The following is a 17,101-nucleotide window of genomic DNA, read 5'->3' on the forward strand; positions in this document are numbered from 1 at the left end:
CCTAAGTTCCATATGTATCTTATTTTTGAGATATCCCATAACCTAAAGGGTACCTATCAAATGCACGGTCTTGATGCTAAACACATATCATGGTGGGGCCCACACAGCTCGACCTCATGGGAAGTTCCCATGAGGTCAACCTCATAGTACTATATATATATATATATATATATATATATATATATATATATATAGTCACAACGTTTAACTAAAAGTCACACGCATGTCCCACTATGTGTGTTAAAAAGGGTGTTTGGCTTGAAATTTAGTGGCTGATACGCAAACATGTTAGAGATGGATACATCTTGATTTAAACAGAACACATTCGACTCTTTTATGCATTAAATAGAAAGAAAGACCATGGTGGTCATTTATGACCGAGAACTATGTAATCGGCCATATTTTTGGCCACTTGTAAAAAAAAAAAAAATATGTGATTTGTGAAGGGAAGGGTTCGTCATTCTAATAAGTTCTTTTTAGCTTTTACTTGAAAATACTTCAATATTCACATGATTGAGACCGTAGTTCAACAATGGAATTTTTTTTTTTTAGAAGAACAAATAATTGACCAAAAGCTGAAAATAATTTATATTGATAATTTACAATAATCATACATATAATCTATTGTTGGGAACAACAATCCATTTGTTGGAGGATGAAGATCATCTTAATGAAATGTGGTGATCGTCTAGTGTAAGACTATAACCCAGCGCAACAGCGTAGTAGCATCGAGGTAACGATGTAGTAGCGTAGTTGTATAGAACTTAGTATATCGATGTAGCAATGTAGTAGCATATCCATTTAGCAGCATAGTGACATAGCAGTGCAGCAACGGAGCCACTTAGAATTTGGCGTAATGGCCTATCAGTCTTGTGATTAAGCAGTACTATTGCGTTGAATTTTATTGATTTGTTGGCCTCCTCTATGAGAAAACTCTATTTTTGACTTTATTTATAGATGATATGAAGTGGTTATGTAACTGTTTAAATACGTTCTTAGTTATTGATAGTTATGTAATGGCTCTACCACATTCTTAATTATGGGTGATTACTCTAATTGTTAGGCCATTAAATTATCATGGCCTCTTATTTCTCGCTACATGTACATAATAGCTATTGTTGATCGGCTTCGGCCATGTGACATGTGTCACATAACAACGGATAATTGACAATAATTATCAATTTAGTAAATCGATCATTATAGTTGTTGTCAGCCGAAACTCAGTCATTATTCATTAATTGGCCAGCGGTTATTTAAGTGGTCAATTTTATCATTTTAACATAGTAAAGAAATTCATTGAAATAGTGCCACCACGCAGCGCCTTTTAAGCTACCTGATCTGATTGGGTTAGATTAAGTGTCAACAATTTGTATAAGACTGGGGGATATTTATTGGACTCATATAAAAATGAAAAATGTCCACAGGTCGTGTTTCACCAAATTAAGTGTCCACAATCCCGGGGTTAGGATTGTGCAGCCAATATAATATTGGGCCGACAGTTTTTGACATTGGATTTTACAGTTTAATCGCTTTAATTAATTTGAGTTGATGTATAACCGACGGGTAATTTCCGAGTGCATGCATATCAACCAGCATAGGCTGCCTGAGTACCATGCCGTGGCGCGGGAAACGGATTGGCTACTCCCCCGCCACCAGCCCCGTGGCTGATGATCGGTGCTCTGTGGTCCCCACCATGATGAATATGTTTCCTCCATGCCATTCATCCATTTTTAAATATCATTCTAGGGCTTGATAAAAAAATGAGAGGGATATAAATCTGATGTGGACCACACCATAGGAAACAATAGTGACTGGATATCCACCATTAAAATCCTCCTTGGGCCTACTGTACTGTTTATTTGACATCTAATCTGTTTATTAGCTCATGGAGACCCAGATGAACGGGAAAAAAAAAAAATCAAAGATCAGCTTGATCCAAAACTTTTATCTCCTCCAAAATTTTTTTAATGGTCAACATTTATTCAACACTGTTTCCTGTAATGTGGTCCACTCGAGAGGGGATATATCTCATTTTTGGTCTCCTAGCATAAAATGATCTAGAAAAATAGATGGACGGCATGGATGAAACAAATACATCATGGTGGGGCCCACAGAGCACCGACCATCGGCCATTGGCTGGTGGCAGGAGTAGCCAATCCAATTCCCGAGGCGCAACCCTTTTTTTCTGACGTCGACTGCGATTATTTTGGTGCCAAGCGATTGTCATGATGGGGCCACCATTAGTACTGCCAAAAGCGGTTTGCAGGAACCTGGGACGGTAAAACGACGTAGCTTGGTGGACTGGCAGATGCAGTAAAAACGTTTTTATTTTAAGCTTAACATATAAATCAACACATAAGGCTCACCTTGATGTTTTAGTGAAATCCAATCTGTCCATCATTTGCAGCCCATAATTTTCTCGACCAAACTGAAAAATCAGGCTAACCCAGAACTCAGACGAGCCACACCACAGGGAACAGTTGGAATGGATACACTTACCATTAAAAACTTCCTTATTGTACGTGAGGCCTACTATATATATATATATATATTTTTTTTAATATTTCATCTAATCCATTCAGAAGATGCACCCTACAAAAAAGAATGGATTCCCAAAAATTAGGTGGGACACAACAGTGAACTTTAGAAGTTTTAGGCATGATTTTACAGTGCATGCATGACTCACATGAGTTTTGAAGTAACATGAATTTCCACGATAGAGTCGCACGTGATATGGACTGGATGTTACTAACACATCACAGGAGACCCCACACGCCCACTTGTACTGTGTCTTCATTATTTGAGTACGATCATTCCTGGGGCGCGGCTTGGATGGATCCCCACATTCACCGAGGCTGGTGGAACGCTGACTGTGGGGCCTATCCTGGTGTATTTTTCTTAAATCCACACCGTCCAAACGTTTCTTCATCTTATTTCAGTCCATGACCAAGAAAATAAAGTAGATCCACATCTCAGTTGGACCATGCCACAGGAAACAATGATAATTGAATTTCCACCATTAAAATCTATCTGGAGAGCACCAGAATGTTTATTTTCCATCTAAACTGTTGATAAGGTCACCAAGATCTGGATGAAGAGACAACACAAATATCAGCTTTATCAAAAACTTTTCTTGCCTCCAAAAAGTTTGTAATAGCAGTTACCACTGTTTCTATGGTGTGATCCATCTGACATTTTGATCAGTTGAAATTTTAGCCACGTACCCTAAAATGATATGGAGAAACAGATTGACGGAATGGATGTGAGAAAAATACATCAAGATGGGCCCCACAGTCAAGGATCCAACCACTTCAGGGATCCATCCAATACGCGACCATTTCTAGGGCCGAGAATTCTTCAGGTACGTACAACAAACGATTAGGTACGACCATTAGGTTTTCAAGAAATATATAGCTTGGAATTTTGGCCGGTGATTAAGAGATAAAACTTGAGTGAATAATACGTTACCACGTCAGTAAGTTTCTGAGAATCACAAACGATCCTCTGTTTCCTCGAGTTAGGATCTCCTGACTCCAGCGTTTTCATGGGTCAACGTCACTGTGAGTTCCACGTCGTTAAAATTTTTAAATATATTAAAAAAGCACAAAAGAGTCGGGATCCTAAGTTATTTGGTCAACAGGATTTCCTTTTACCCTAATGGTTTGGCGTCCGGAGCTTTTTTCTTTTTTATTTTTCTTTTTATTTTTTCAGCGAGTGGTGATGTGGACCAATGACGATTAGGGTATCAGGAAATCTCTCTTGACCAGTTAACAGAGGATCCGGACTCGAAAAGAAAAAGTATAACCCCGTTAAATACATTAAAACGGTTTCACTTGGATCTCGGATTGCATACCGATTACCGCAAGCTCTTTTTCTCACCTTACTTGGGCCCACCTTGTATGTATGTTGTTTATCGAGGCTGTCCATCCGTTTTTCCATCTAATTTAAGGGGTTGAGCCCAAAATTAAACTATATCCAAATATCAAGTGGATCATACCGCTGTAAACAGTGGGGATAATAATTTCCACCGTTGAAACCTTGCTAGGCCCCATAGTGATGTTTATTTGTCATCCAATCAGTTCATAAGATCACGGATGAAGAGAAAACACAAATATAAGCTTGATCCAAAAATTTTGTAGCCTCGAGAAATTTTCAATGGTAAACATTCAATTCAACTGTTTCCTATAGTGTGGTCCACTTGAACATTATATATGCTTTATTTTTAATCTCAAGCCTTAAAATTATCTGGTAAAATTTATGGACGGAGCGGATAAAATACATAAAATCATGGTGGACTCCATGGAGTTTACTCAGTACTCTGACATAGTAAGTTACTCACCACGCAATCAGCGGAAACGAATTGGCTACTCCCCCCGCCACCAGCCAATGGCTGGTGGTCGGTGCTCCGTGGGCCCCCACATGATGTATGTGTTTCATCCATGCCGTTCATCTATTTTTCCAGATCATTTTATGGTCTGAGAAAAAGAATGGTATATCACAATCTCAAGTGGACCACATTACAGAAAACAGTGTTGAACGAGCGTCGACCATTAAAAACCTTTTTGGGGCCATAAAAGTTTTGAATCAAGGTGATCTTTGTTTTTTCCTTTCATCTAGGTCTGTATGATCTAATCAAAAGATTGGATGTCAAATAAATAGTACAGTGGACCTTAGGAGGATTTTAATGGTGGATATCCAATCACTATTGTTTTCTTATGGTGTGGTTCATCTTAGATTTATATACCTCTAATTTTTGGATAAAGCCCTAAAATTATATGTAAAAATGGATGACCACTAGCCACCGGGCCGGTGGCAGGGGGAGTAGCCAATCCGTTCCTGCAATCAGTTACCTTCTATTTGAGGATTCAGCACACGGGTTAAGTAGGGTTAAGTAGCCAGACTGCTACTAAAGTGATGTCACCTAGTTATGTGGGACCCACCATGATGTATGTTTTGTATCCACACTGTCCATCTATTTGGAGAGATTATTTTGGGGCATGAGCCATAAAATGAATCAGATCCAAAACTCGAGTGGACCCCAATACAGAAACAGTGGAGAGAGTCATGCCCACCATTAAAAACTTCAAAGGGTCACAAAAGTTTTCCATCAAGCTGATATTTGTGTTTTCCCTTCTTCAATGTCTATGTTAACTTAAGGTCCACTGTGATTTTTATTTAAGTTTTCATTTAGGGATTCAGTGCACAGGTTGAGTAGCGAGACTCGCTACTAAAGTGACGTCACGTAGTTATGTCGGTCCCACCATGATGTATGTTTTGTATCCACACTGTCCATTCATTTGGAGAGATCATTTTAAGGCATGAGCCAAAGAATGAATCAGATCCAAAACTTGAGTGGACCCCACCACAAAAAATAGTGAAGAGAGTACGCTCACCATTAAAAACTTCTAAGGGCCACAAAATTTTAAGATCAAGCTGATATTTGTGTTTCCGCTTCTTTAATATTTGTGTCAACTTATGAACAGGTTATATCTCAAATAAAAATCACGGTGGACCTTAGGAAGGCTTCAACAGTGGACGTCACTCTCCTCACTATTTTCTATGGTGGGGTTCACTCCAGCTTTGGATCTACCTCATTCTTATGATCATGCCCAAAAATGATCTCTCCAAATGGATGTACAATGTGGATACAACACATACATCATGGTGAGCCCCACAGAACTTGGTGGTGTCACTTTAGTAGCAAGTCTAGCTACTCAACGTGTCGGTAGCTAATCCACCTCTAATTTCTTTCTTCTAAAATTTAATTAGGTCATGTCATCTCATGACAATTTTATAAGATTAAAAAAAAATTATTTACAAAATCTGCTTGATTAGCAAGGAATATTAGCTGCGGACCAGGATGAGTGATGTCCGTAGGATCCTCACCGTGGGCCCACCTTGATCTATGCGTTATATATCTACTCCATTCATCCATTTTCTCATATTATTTTAAGACTTGACCTGAATCAGTACTTGTGATCGGGTCAAATTCAGTCTGAATTAGTCTAGGACAGACCCGGACTTGGATCGGGTTAGGCATATATATTGGACTCCATACCGAATTAGGTCGAGTTCGGGTCAAGCCTATTTCAAAACTGAATCGAGTCGGATCGGCCCTAACTTGGTTTGAATCGACTCGATGCTCACCTCTAACCTGCATTATATAGGGCACAATTCAACGTGGGCCTTAAATCATGTGGGGCCACCGAAAAAATGACGGGATTCATTGGACAAAGTGACGAGGTTATTAGACGAAGTGACGGAGTTATATTAAACAAAGTGACGAGGTTGTCCGACAAAGCAACATGATTCCACTAAACAAAGTAATAAGATTAAACAAGACAAAGAAAATATGGTTCCATTAGATAAAGTTACAGCTTCTCGGAAAAAGTGATGGACGTTGCCAGACAAAGTGACCCGGTTCCACTAAACGAAGTGACGAGGCTAGAAGACAAAGTGATTGGGTTTTACTAGACAAAGTTGTGAGGTTGTTGGACAAAGTGACGAGGTTCACTAGACAAAGTGATTGGGTTACTGGACAAAGTGATGGGGTTTTACTAGACAAAGAGACTATGTAGTAAGACAAAGTGACAAATGTCTACTATATCAAGTGACAAAATTCTACTAGATAAAGAGTGACGAGGTTGCTAGACAAAGTGACGGAATTTCACTAAATAAAGTGAAAGAGGTGCTAGACAAAGTGACAAGGTTCTACTAGACAAAGTGACGTGATTATTGGACAAAGTAACGGGGTTCCATTAGACAAAGTGACGATGTTTCACTAGATAAAGTGATGGGGTTGTCAGACAAATTGACAGGGTTTTGCTTGATAAAATGACGAGTTTTCGAATAAAGTGACTTGCTTCCACTAGACAAAGTGACGATGCTACTGTGCAAAGTGAGAGGATTTCACTAGATAAAGTAGCGGCTTGTTAAATAAAATGACAGGGTTTCAATAGATAAAGTGACGGGTTCATTTGACAAAGTGATAGGGTTGCAGTACAAAGTAACGGGGTACAGTAGACAAAGTGACGAGGTTGCAGTAGAAAGTGGCGGGGTTTAGTAGACAAAGTGACGAGGTTGGAGCACAAAGTGATGGGGTACAGTAAACAAAGTGACGAGGTTGCAGTACAAAGTGACGGGGTTCATTAGACAAAGTGACGAGGTTGCAGTACAGAGTGACGGGGTTCACTAGACAAAGTAACGAGATTGCAGCACAAAGTGACGGGGTATAGTAGACAAAGTGATGAGGTTGTAGCACAAAGTGACGGGGTACAGTAGACAAAGTGATGATGTTGTAGTACAAAGTGATGGGGTTCAATAGACAAAGTGACGGGGTTGTAGTACAAAGTGACGGGGTTCACTAGACAAAGTGATGGGGTTTACTAGACAAATTGACGAGGTTGTAGTACGAAGTGACCAGGTTTAGTAGACAAAGTAATGTGGTTGCAGTACAAAGTGATGGGGTATAGTAGACAAAGTGACGAGGTTGTAGTACAAAGTGATGGGGTTCAATAGACAAAGTGACGAGGTTGCAGTAGAAAGTGACGGGGTTCACTAGACAAAGTGATGAGATTGCAGTACAAAGTGACGGGGTACAGTAGACAAAGTGACGAGGTTGTAACACAAAGCGACAGAGTGCAGTAGACAAAGTGACGATGTTGCAGTACAAAGTGACGGAGTTCAGTAGAAAAAGTGACGAGGCTGCAGTACAAAGTGGGCGTGACTCTCTCCACTATTTTCTGTGGTGGGGTCTACTCGAGTTTTGGATCTGATTCATTCTTTAGCTCATGCCCTAAAATGATCTCTCCAAATAGATGAACGGTGTGGATACAAAACATACATCATAGTGGGACCCATATAAATAGGTGACATCACTTCAGTAGCGAGTCTCACTACTCAATGTGCCATTGAATCCTAAATGGAAATGAAAGCGGATTGGCTACTCCACTTACCACTAGCCCGGTGGTGGTGGTGGTTGGTGCTCTGTGTGCCCCACCATGATGTATGTATTTCATCCATTCCGTTAATCTATTTTTACATATAATTTTAGGGGTTGATCCCAAAAATGAGAGGGATATAAATCTCATAGGGACCACACCACAGGAAAACAATGGTGGTTGGATATCCATCATTAAAGTCCTCCCAAGGCCCACCATATTGTTTATTTGACATCCAATCTATTGGTTTGGTCATAAAGACCCAGATGATGGGAAAAAACAAAGAACAGCTTGATCCAAAACTTTTATGGCCCCCAAAAAGTTTTTAATGGTCAACGTTCATTCAACACTGTTTCATGTAATGTGGTCCACTTGAGATTGGATTATACCTCATTTTTTGTCTCATACCATAAAATGATCTAGAAAAATAGATGGGTGGCATGGATGAAATACATACATCATGATGGGCTCACATAGCATTGAGTGGCAGGGGAGTAGCCAATCCGTTTCCAATGGAAACCGTGGATGCAGATTCACTGGGGAAAGCCTTTTGCATGAAGTTCCAGCGCTGGGATGTATGGTGGGGTCTACCATGATGTTTATAAGAATTTTAATCCATTCATCCATTTTTAGAGCTCATTTTAAGACATGTAACCAAAAATTAGGATGATCAAAAACTCAATTGGGCCATACAAGATGAAACAATGGAGAAAGAAAATCCTACCGTTGCAACCTTCCTAGGCCTCTAGATGTTTATACACCATCCAAACTGTTTATAAGGTCATTTTTACTAGGATGAAGTGAAAACACCAAAATATTAGACCGATGCAAAACTTTTGTGGCCATATAAATATTTCAATGGTGGACACTAAATCCCCACTATTTCCTCTCGTGTGGCCCATTTGAGTTTTGTATACACCTTAGTTTTGGTATGATGTCCTAAAATGATATCTAAAAATGGATGAACGGGTTGGATTTATCACAAACATCACGGTGGGCCCATCCAAAATCCTTGGGCAGGATCTTACTACAGAAGGCTTTGGCGGGAAATCCGTGTCCCGTTAGAAGCGTGAAATCGGATTGCATACCGTGTCTTATGGTACTGAGTAAACTCTGTTGGGCCCACTATGAATTCATGTGGTTTATCCACGCTGTCGATCCATTTTTTCATATCATTTTAGGAGTTGAGCCCAAAACTCAAGTATATCTAAAGCTCAAGTAGACCGTACCAAAGGAAACAGTGGAAGTATTGATTTTCACCATTGAAATGTTTCTAAGCCCCTAAAGATGTTTATTTTTCATCCAAACTGTTCATAGGATCACAAAGACATGGATGAATGGAAAAAAAAATATCATCTTGGTATAAAACTTCCGTGGGCCCCCAAAAACTTTTCAACGGTAGAATTCAATTCACACTGTTTCAGGATATGTGGTCCACTTGATCTTTGGATATGATTAATTTTTGTTGTAAAACCCTAAAATTAGATGATAAATGAGATGGATGGAGTTGATACAATGCACGAATGACGGTGGGCTCCACCGACTTTACTCAGCACGCTTACCATACTGAGTTACTCAGCACGCAAACCGCTTCCGTTTAACGTCTCCCTTATTGTTCTTATTAAATGTACTTTTTTAAATATATTTAAAAAATCTGATGACGTGGCACTTACAGTGACGTTGACCAATGAAAACGCTGGAGTCAGGGAGTTCCTGACTCCAGGAAACAGAGGATCTGCACTCAATGAACATTATTAAAATCGTCTGTTGGGGTTTGTAAAGAAGGCGAGCATAAATCGTCTGTTGGGGTTTGTAAAGAAGGCGAGCATTTATGGGTCGACAGCTAGGAGTTCGAAAGGGTGCATGGACCCAAGAAGAAGATCTTCTGCTGAGGAAATGCATTGAAAAGTATGGGGAAGGGAAGTGGAATCTAGTTCCTCAAAGAGCAGGTAAGTGATAGAAAATAGCTACAATCATTTTCACAGACCTTCACATAACTCCCAATTAGTGAAGTTGATTGATGGGAAGCTACCAGAATGGTCACCCAAGCTTTGTGGGGGTGAACTATATTGTATTGTATTGTATTGTATTCATAAAATCCATGCAGTTCATCAGGTGGGAACATTTTGAACATGGTACGCCCCTGAGTATGGAGTGATTTACGCGCTTCCTAGAATAAGTGTTGTAGAGGATTCAGGTCCATTTTGAATGTGGATTTTTGAAAATCCCATTTGAAATGAAATCAAATTTCTGCCACCATCTTTAGATGTAGAAGTTAGTTGACTATTTGCATATTTTCCTTTCTCTTAATTACTGAGAGTAACAAAGTAACTACATTCCTCTTCTGTCAAATTTGAAGGCCTCAATCGGTGTCGTAAAAGCTGCAGATTGAGATGGTTGAACTATCTCACTTCAAACATTAAGCGAGGAGAGTTTGCTGTGGATGAAATTGATCTCATCATCAGGATCCATAAGCTTGTGGGTAATAGGTAAGTTGAAATTCATATTCTTCTTCATGTAATAGAAAACCATCTTCCTTTTATCTTAGGTATCAAAAAGGTTTCAGGATTCGTGTACTTTGAAAACCCTACTTTCATAAATATTTATGAGGACTGCACTAGCCTGACCATGTGACATTCGTGAGACCTAACCCGTTCATCAAGTATTCTAACTCTCTTTCACCTTGTAACCCAGAAATCATGACTATCCAGCTTTAGGTAGGCCAGACCACAGGAAACAATTGGGATGAAAGCTAGCATTCTCCAAAAATCACGCTATTCCAACACTCGGTTAAGCAATACCACATGAATTTAGACGTTTCGGGTACATATAATTCCCTATTTGGTGGCCCACCTAAGTATTGAATGAGCCTGAGTTTTTTGGGATCAAGGCCGAACAAGCAGTATTGTACGTGATGGATGGGATAGATATCATGTATGCAGTGTTTAAATCGTCGGCGATATTATCGAAATACCGCTGATAATATCGGTGTCGCTGCACTAGCGACACTGAAACCCCATTTATTCATTTCGGTTCTAAGTATTGCCGATAATCTCACCGATAATATCGGATTGTCGGTATTTTCAAAATCTCACCGATATTTCACTGTTATTCCCACCAACCACGAGTAGAAACTGTAGTCAACAACCCACCTTTATCGATAAAAGGGGAATGTTGTTAGCGATAAAATCACAAAAAAATATATACCTCTTTTTCGCCCGGATCTGTTTGAAGACGTGAATTCACGGTTGTTGAGTGCAGATCGACAACTTTCCGGTAACATTCAACTCCAAATTTTTTTATTTTTTTATTTTTTCCGTCGAAAAATCCTCTGGCAACTTCTCCAGAAAAGAATCGGCTTGTGGGCCGAGATCTTGTTGGAAAATAGAGGTTTTTTTTTTCAAATTTGGGATGAGGGAGAGGGATTTTCGGGTTGAAAATCTAGAGAAATTGGTAGGAAGGAGATGAATTTTTGAAAAATTTGGATGGGGAGAGGGATTTTCGGGGTTTTAACGTAAATTGGGGACCGGGCGTGAAATCGGATTGCATACTTAGTTACTTAGTATGCTCTTATCGTACTGAGTACACTCTGTTGGGCCCACCGCAAATGTATCTGGTCTATCCATGCGGTCCATCCATTTTTCCATCTTATTTTAGGGGTTGAGACAAAAATTTAAGCGTACCAAAAGATCAAGTGGACCATACCATTGGAAACAGTTGGAATAATGACTTTCACTGTTAAAACCTTTCTAAGGCCCCCAGATAGAAGTTTGATCCAAAACTTTTGTAGCCCCCAAAAATTTTCAACGGTAGATGTTCAATTCATACTATTTCCTATGGTGTGGTCCACTTGAGGTTTGAATATACTTTGTTTTTAGGCTCAAGACCTAAAATTATCTGTTAAAATGGATGGACGGAGTAGATAAAATACATAAATCATGGTGGACCCCACAGAGTTTACCCAGTACACTTAACGTACTAAGTTACTCAATACGTAATCAGCTTCCATCAGGTTTGGCGATTTACGGCGCAGGTTAGTGCTCTATGGTCCCCACCATGATGCATCTGTTGTATCCATGTTGTCCATTAATTTTTAAATATCATTTTAGAGCTTGATCCAAAAATGAAGTAGATCTAAAACTCAGGTGGACCACACCACGGGAAAACAGTATTGATTGGATATCCACCATTTAAATCCTCCTAAGGCCCACCGTACTGTTTATTTGACATCCAATCTGTTAATTAGGTCATCCAGACCCAAATGAAGGGAAAAAGCAAAGATCAGTTTGTTTCGAAACCTTTATGGCCCCCAAAAAGTTTTTAATGGTCAAAGTTCATTAAACACTATTTCCTGTAATGTGGTCCAATTGAGATTGGGATATACCTCATTTTTTTCTCATACCATAAAATGATCTATAAAAATAGATGAGCGGCATAGATGAAATACATACCTAATGGTGGGGCCCACAGAGCACGGTAGGGGGAGTAGCCAATCCATTTCCGTAGCGGATGGGCGCGGATCAGGGACGTGGATTTCCTGCGAAAGCCTTTCCCTGTACATACCTGCATTGCAAACTCAAGTGGGGCCCACTATGATGTTTTTGAGAAATCCTCCCCGTCCATCCGTTTTGTGATTTCATTTTAGGATATGTTGCCAAAAATGAACCATATCGAAAGCTCAAGTGAGCCGTACTTAAGGAAAATGTGATTAGGGAAATTTCTACAGTTGAAACCTTCCTAGGTTCAACAATGATGTTTAGATGTCATCCATACTGTTAATAACGTCATTCCTATTGGGATGAACTGAAAACAAAAATATTAGCATGAATCAAAACTTCTGTGGCCCCATGAATATTTCAAATGTGGACATTTAATTATCACGTTTTCGGCTCACTTGAGCTTTAGATATACGGTTCATTTTTGGCAACATGTCCTAAAATGAACTCACAAAATGGATGGATGGGAAGGATTTTTCACAAACATCACAGTGAGCCCCACCTAAGTTTCCAGCGCAGGAAGGAAATTCGTATCTCGCTAATTAGGAATATTGATCGCCCTGCCATTGAACGCCTTGCAATTGAAACGGGCATGGATTGGATACCAACAACGTCCGTAGCCAAATCGTTACTGAAGTGATGTCACCAAACTCTATGGACCCCACTATGATGCATGTGTTGTATCCATACCATCCAACCATTTTTAGAGATTGTTTTATGGCATTACAAAAAGAATGAGATAGATATAAATTTCATTTTAATTACTATTTGAGTGATTTCTTACAACAACACATTCCTTTTGTCCCCTATTAAATGGAAACTTCTAATTTAATACATTCTTTTTATAAATTTTTCATTTCTGATTATGTAAATATGTGTATTTAGGCATGTCCTGAAGTTTCACTAAAAAATTCTACCATTTTCTCCATGTTACCCCCTTTTTCCCTGCATTTCTCGTTATCGACGATATTATTAGCAATAACGATATTAGATCTTTATCTCCGGCCAGCGAAACTTGTAGTGATACCGACAACTCGAACAGTGCATGCATGTAAAGTCATTCGATTCACATAGTAAGTCATTTTTTTTAAAATTCAAAAAAATGAAAAAAAGAAAAAAAAGACCCACCTCTTTTCTCTGTGAAAGATATCTAACTAAAATGGTAAACGGATTGTCTACTTCCCCTGCCACCAGCCTCGTGGTTGGTGGTCGGTGCTCTGTGGGCCCCACCATGATGTATGTGTTTCATTTTACAGATCATTTTATGATTTGATCCAAAAAATGAGAGGGATATAAATCTCAGGTGCACCACACGGGTGTACATCGGGCCGAACCGAGGCGAACTGGGCTCAACCCGGCCCGGCCCAGTCAGCAATCAGTCGAATTCGGGCCAGTTTCGGACCCACAATTTGGATGGCCTTGATTTTTTGACTTTGCTTCATCTACTCCATGGGAAGGGCTTTGACAGGTAACTTGAACGGCCTTGATTTTTGGGAAGGGCTTTTGTCATAAATTTTTGAAACTTTAGTCCATCTACAAAGGGACCCACGATTTGGACGGCCTGGATTGCTGTAAATGGTTAAGGTAACTGGGTAAGAATTTATGATATATATATATATATATATATATATATATATATATATATATATATATATATATATATATATATATATATATATATAGATATATATATATAGGTCGAGTCGGGTTTCGGGTCGAGTCGGGCCAAACTGGAACCTATTTGAACTCGGTTTGAACTCAGTTTCGGGCCGAAGAAAATGGCCCGTCCCGACCCGAACTCAGTTCTAGGTCGAGCCGAGTCGAGCTTTTTCAGCCCGAGTCGAGCGAGTTAATCGGGCTAGCCTGGTTCGTGTACAACTCTAACCACACCACAGGAAAACAATAGTGATTGGATATCCACCATTAAAATCCTCCTAAGGACCACTATACTGTTTATTTGGCATCCAATCTATTGATTTGGTCATACAGACCTAGATGAAGGGAAAAAAACAAAGATCAGCTTGATCTAAAACTTTTATGGCCCCCAAAAAGTTTTTAATGGTCGATGTTCATTCAACAATGTTTCCTATAATGTGGTCCAATTTAGATTGGAATATACGCCATTTTTGGTCACATGCCATAAAATCATCTATAAAAATAGATGGATGGCATGGATGAAACACATACATCATGGTGGGGCCCACAGAGCCTCAACCACCAGCCATTGGCTGGTGGCAGGGGGTATAGCCAATCCTTTTTGCCATGTTCTATTTTTTGTCAGATGGTCGTTGATTGCAGGTAGAATTCCAGGAAGGACAGCTAATGACATAAAGAACTATTGGAACTCACACTTGAGTAAAAAGGTTACTTCCCACGATAAGCGGGAGACTGCAAAAGCTAGCTATGCCAAAGTCCTAAAGCCACAACCCAGGAGACTCTCCAAGAGTTTGATTACTTCTGGGAATCTTGAAGCCTCTAGAAGAAAAGAAGAGGGTGGCGAGCCACTGTTAGCTCCGGACAATGATGCAATATGGTGGAAAGGTTTGTTCGAAAAGGAAGGAGAGAATGGGCCCTTGGGCAGTGCAGATGCAATGAGAGAGCTATTAGTAATCCCTGCCATTGACAATGGAGACGCGGAAGGAATAAGAGATGAAAATAGCACTTTTGCTGGGGACAGTCAAGAATGGGATGACTTGATTTTGGACCCAAGCCTTTGGGTGCAATTGGAGGGCAATTGTTTGGTTGACACTTAAAAATCAATTCATCCCTACTGGTATTAGAGCTCATATGGCCTTTTTAAAAAAAAGAAGAATATATATATATATATACCTTTTAAAAAAAAAGAAGAATATATATATATATATATATCATTTTTCAGAGCTAGAGAAATAGAACTTTTTGGTAGAACTTGTTTTATGATAGGCTCAGCTCCATGGCTCAGTGGTAGATAGACTCTCTTTCAACAGTGAGATCATGGGATTGAGTACTCATGTCGTGTGTGTATGAGTGCTTTTGTAAAATAATAAAAGCTGTTTTTCTAAAGATTCTTGATGTCTTTTTTAAAACTCACAACAGCGCTGTCTCAAATAAGCATGCCCCTTCATGGCTCTCACCTAGGATGTGAGCCATCTATCATGTTCGACATTAGATGTATATCGTCTATTATGTGGAGCCCACCTTCGATGTGGATAATCATTGTGTGGGCCAACCCTTCAAAGTGGGCTGTCCATCATGCGAGGCCCGCTTGGATGTGGGCCATTCATCATTAGGGGCCAACCTTTAACATGGATCATCCATCATGGGAGGCCCACTTTGATATAGGCAATCCATTGTGTGGGGGCCACCATCATTGTTAATTGTCCTTCATGTGGGGCCTTTAGTGTCCACTGTCCGGGGATGTGTAATGCCTGTGCCCTCCACCCATAGGAAGTTCCTGTGGCCGGAAGTTATGTGGGGCCCACATAAATTCCCATGAGAAATCTACTCCATCCATTATTTTCTAAATCTCAGGGTGAGGCATGATGCCAAAAATCAGGCAAATCCAAAACTTAGGTGGACCATATGACATGAAAAAGCTAGCATGAAAATGTCCACCTTTAAAACCTTCCTGGAGCCGATCATTATGTTTTTATCCCATCCAAACCATTCATAAGGTTTACCATATGAATAAACTACGGACACAAAAATGATCATGATCCAAAATTTCTCTAGCCCCCACAAAGTTTCCAATGTTGCGCATTCAATCTTCATTGTTTCGTGTGGCACGGTCCACATGAGTTTTGGGTGCAATTGGAAGGCAACTGTTTGGGTGGTACTTAAAATGAATTCGTTTCTACTAGTATTAGAGCCCATATGGTTTTTCTTATTTAATTCAGTAAGAGCTACTCTAATGAGAGCTAGAGAATTAATATTTTTGTTGTAACACTTGTTTTATAATAAGCTTGATTGGTAAAACCACCTTCTTAAGCTAAGCATATTTGTCAAAAATAAAAAAATAAAAATTCAAATAAGATATTTTTAAAAAAAGGATAGTTATGTCATTTTTAAAACTTGTAACAACTTCATCTCAAACAAGCTCGCCCTTTCATGCCTCTTACCTCATATGTGAGCCATCCATCATGTCAGACATTGGATGTCGATCATCCATCATGTGGAGCCCACCTTTCATGTGGATCGTCATTTGTTTGGGCCGACCCTTTAAAGTGTGTCGTCCATATATAGTGTGAGGCCCACCTTGGATGTGGACAATTCATTATTAAGGGGCACCTTTGATATGGACCATCCACTATGTGGGGCCCACCCTGATGTAGGTCATCCATCATATGAGGCCACCATCATTGTTAATTGTCCTTTATGTGGGGCCCTTCAGCCCATGGACGTGAAATGTCTGTGCCCTCTACCCATAGAAAGTCCGTGTGGTTGGAAGCTATATGGGGCCACGTAGATGCTGGTGAGAAATCCACTCCATCCATCAGTTTCTAAATGGACATGATTTCAAAAACCAGGGAAATCCAAAACTCAGGTGGGCCATGTGACATGAAAAAGCCTGAATGGAAATGTCTACAGTTGAAACTTTGCTAGACCGGACTAAGATGTTTTTATACCATCCAAACTATTTATTAGGTTATTGCTAATTGAATAACCTACATACACAAAAATGATCTT

The 17,101-nt window shown here is 39.7% G+C and overlaps 1 protein-coding gene across 1 annotated transcript; it reads left to right on the forward strand.

The window, feature by feature from the left end:
- Positions 1 to 9,739: 9,739 nt before the first annotated feature.
- On the forward strand, positions 9,740 to 15,228 carry LOC131220562 (transcription factor MYB1-like). Its single transcript, XM_058215408.1, has 3 exons — positions 9,740 to 9,889; positions 10,300 to 10,429; positions 14,718 to 15,228. Exons 1-3 carry the CDS (start codon positions 9,772 to 9,774, stop codon positions 15,187 to 15,189), a joined length of 720 nt encoding a protein of 239 aa, XP_058071391.1. The 5' UTR covers positions 9,740 to 9,771; the 3' UTR covers positions 15,190 to 15,228.
- Positions 15,229 to 17,101: the final 1,873 nt, after the last annotated feature.

This window comes from Magnolia sinica, chromosome 12, assembly GCF_029962835.1.
Source record: "Magnolia sinica isolate HGM2019 chromosome 12, MsV1, whole genome shotgun sequence".
NCBI classification, from domain to species: domain Eukaryota; kingdom Viridiplantae; phylum Streptophyta; class Magnoliopsida; order Magnoliales; family Magnoliaceae; genus Magnolia; species Magnolia sinica.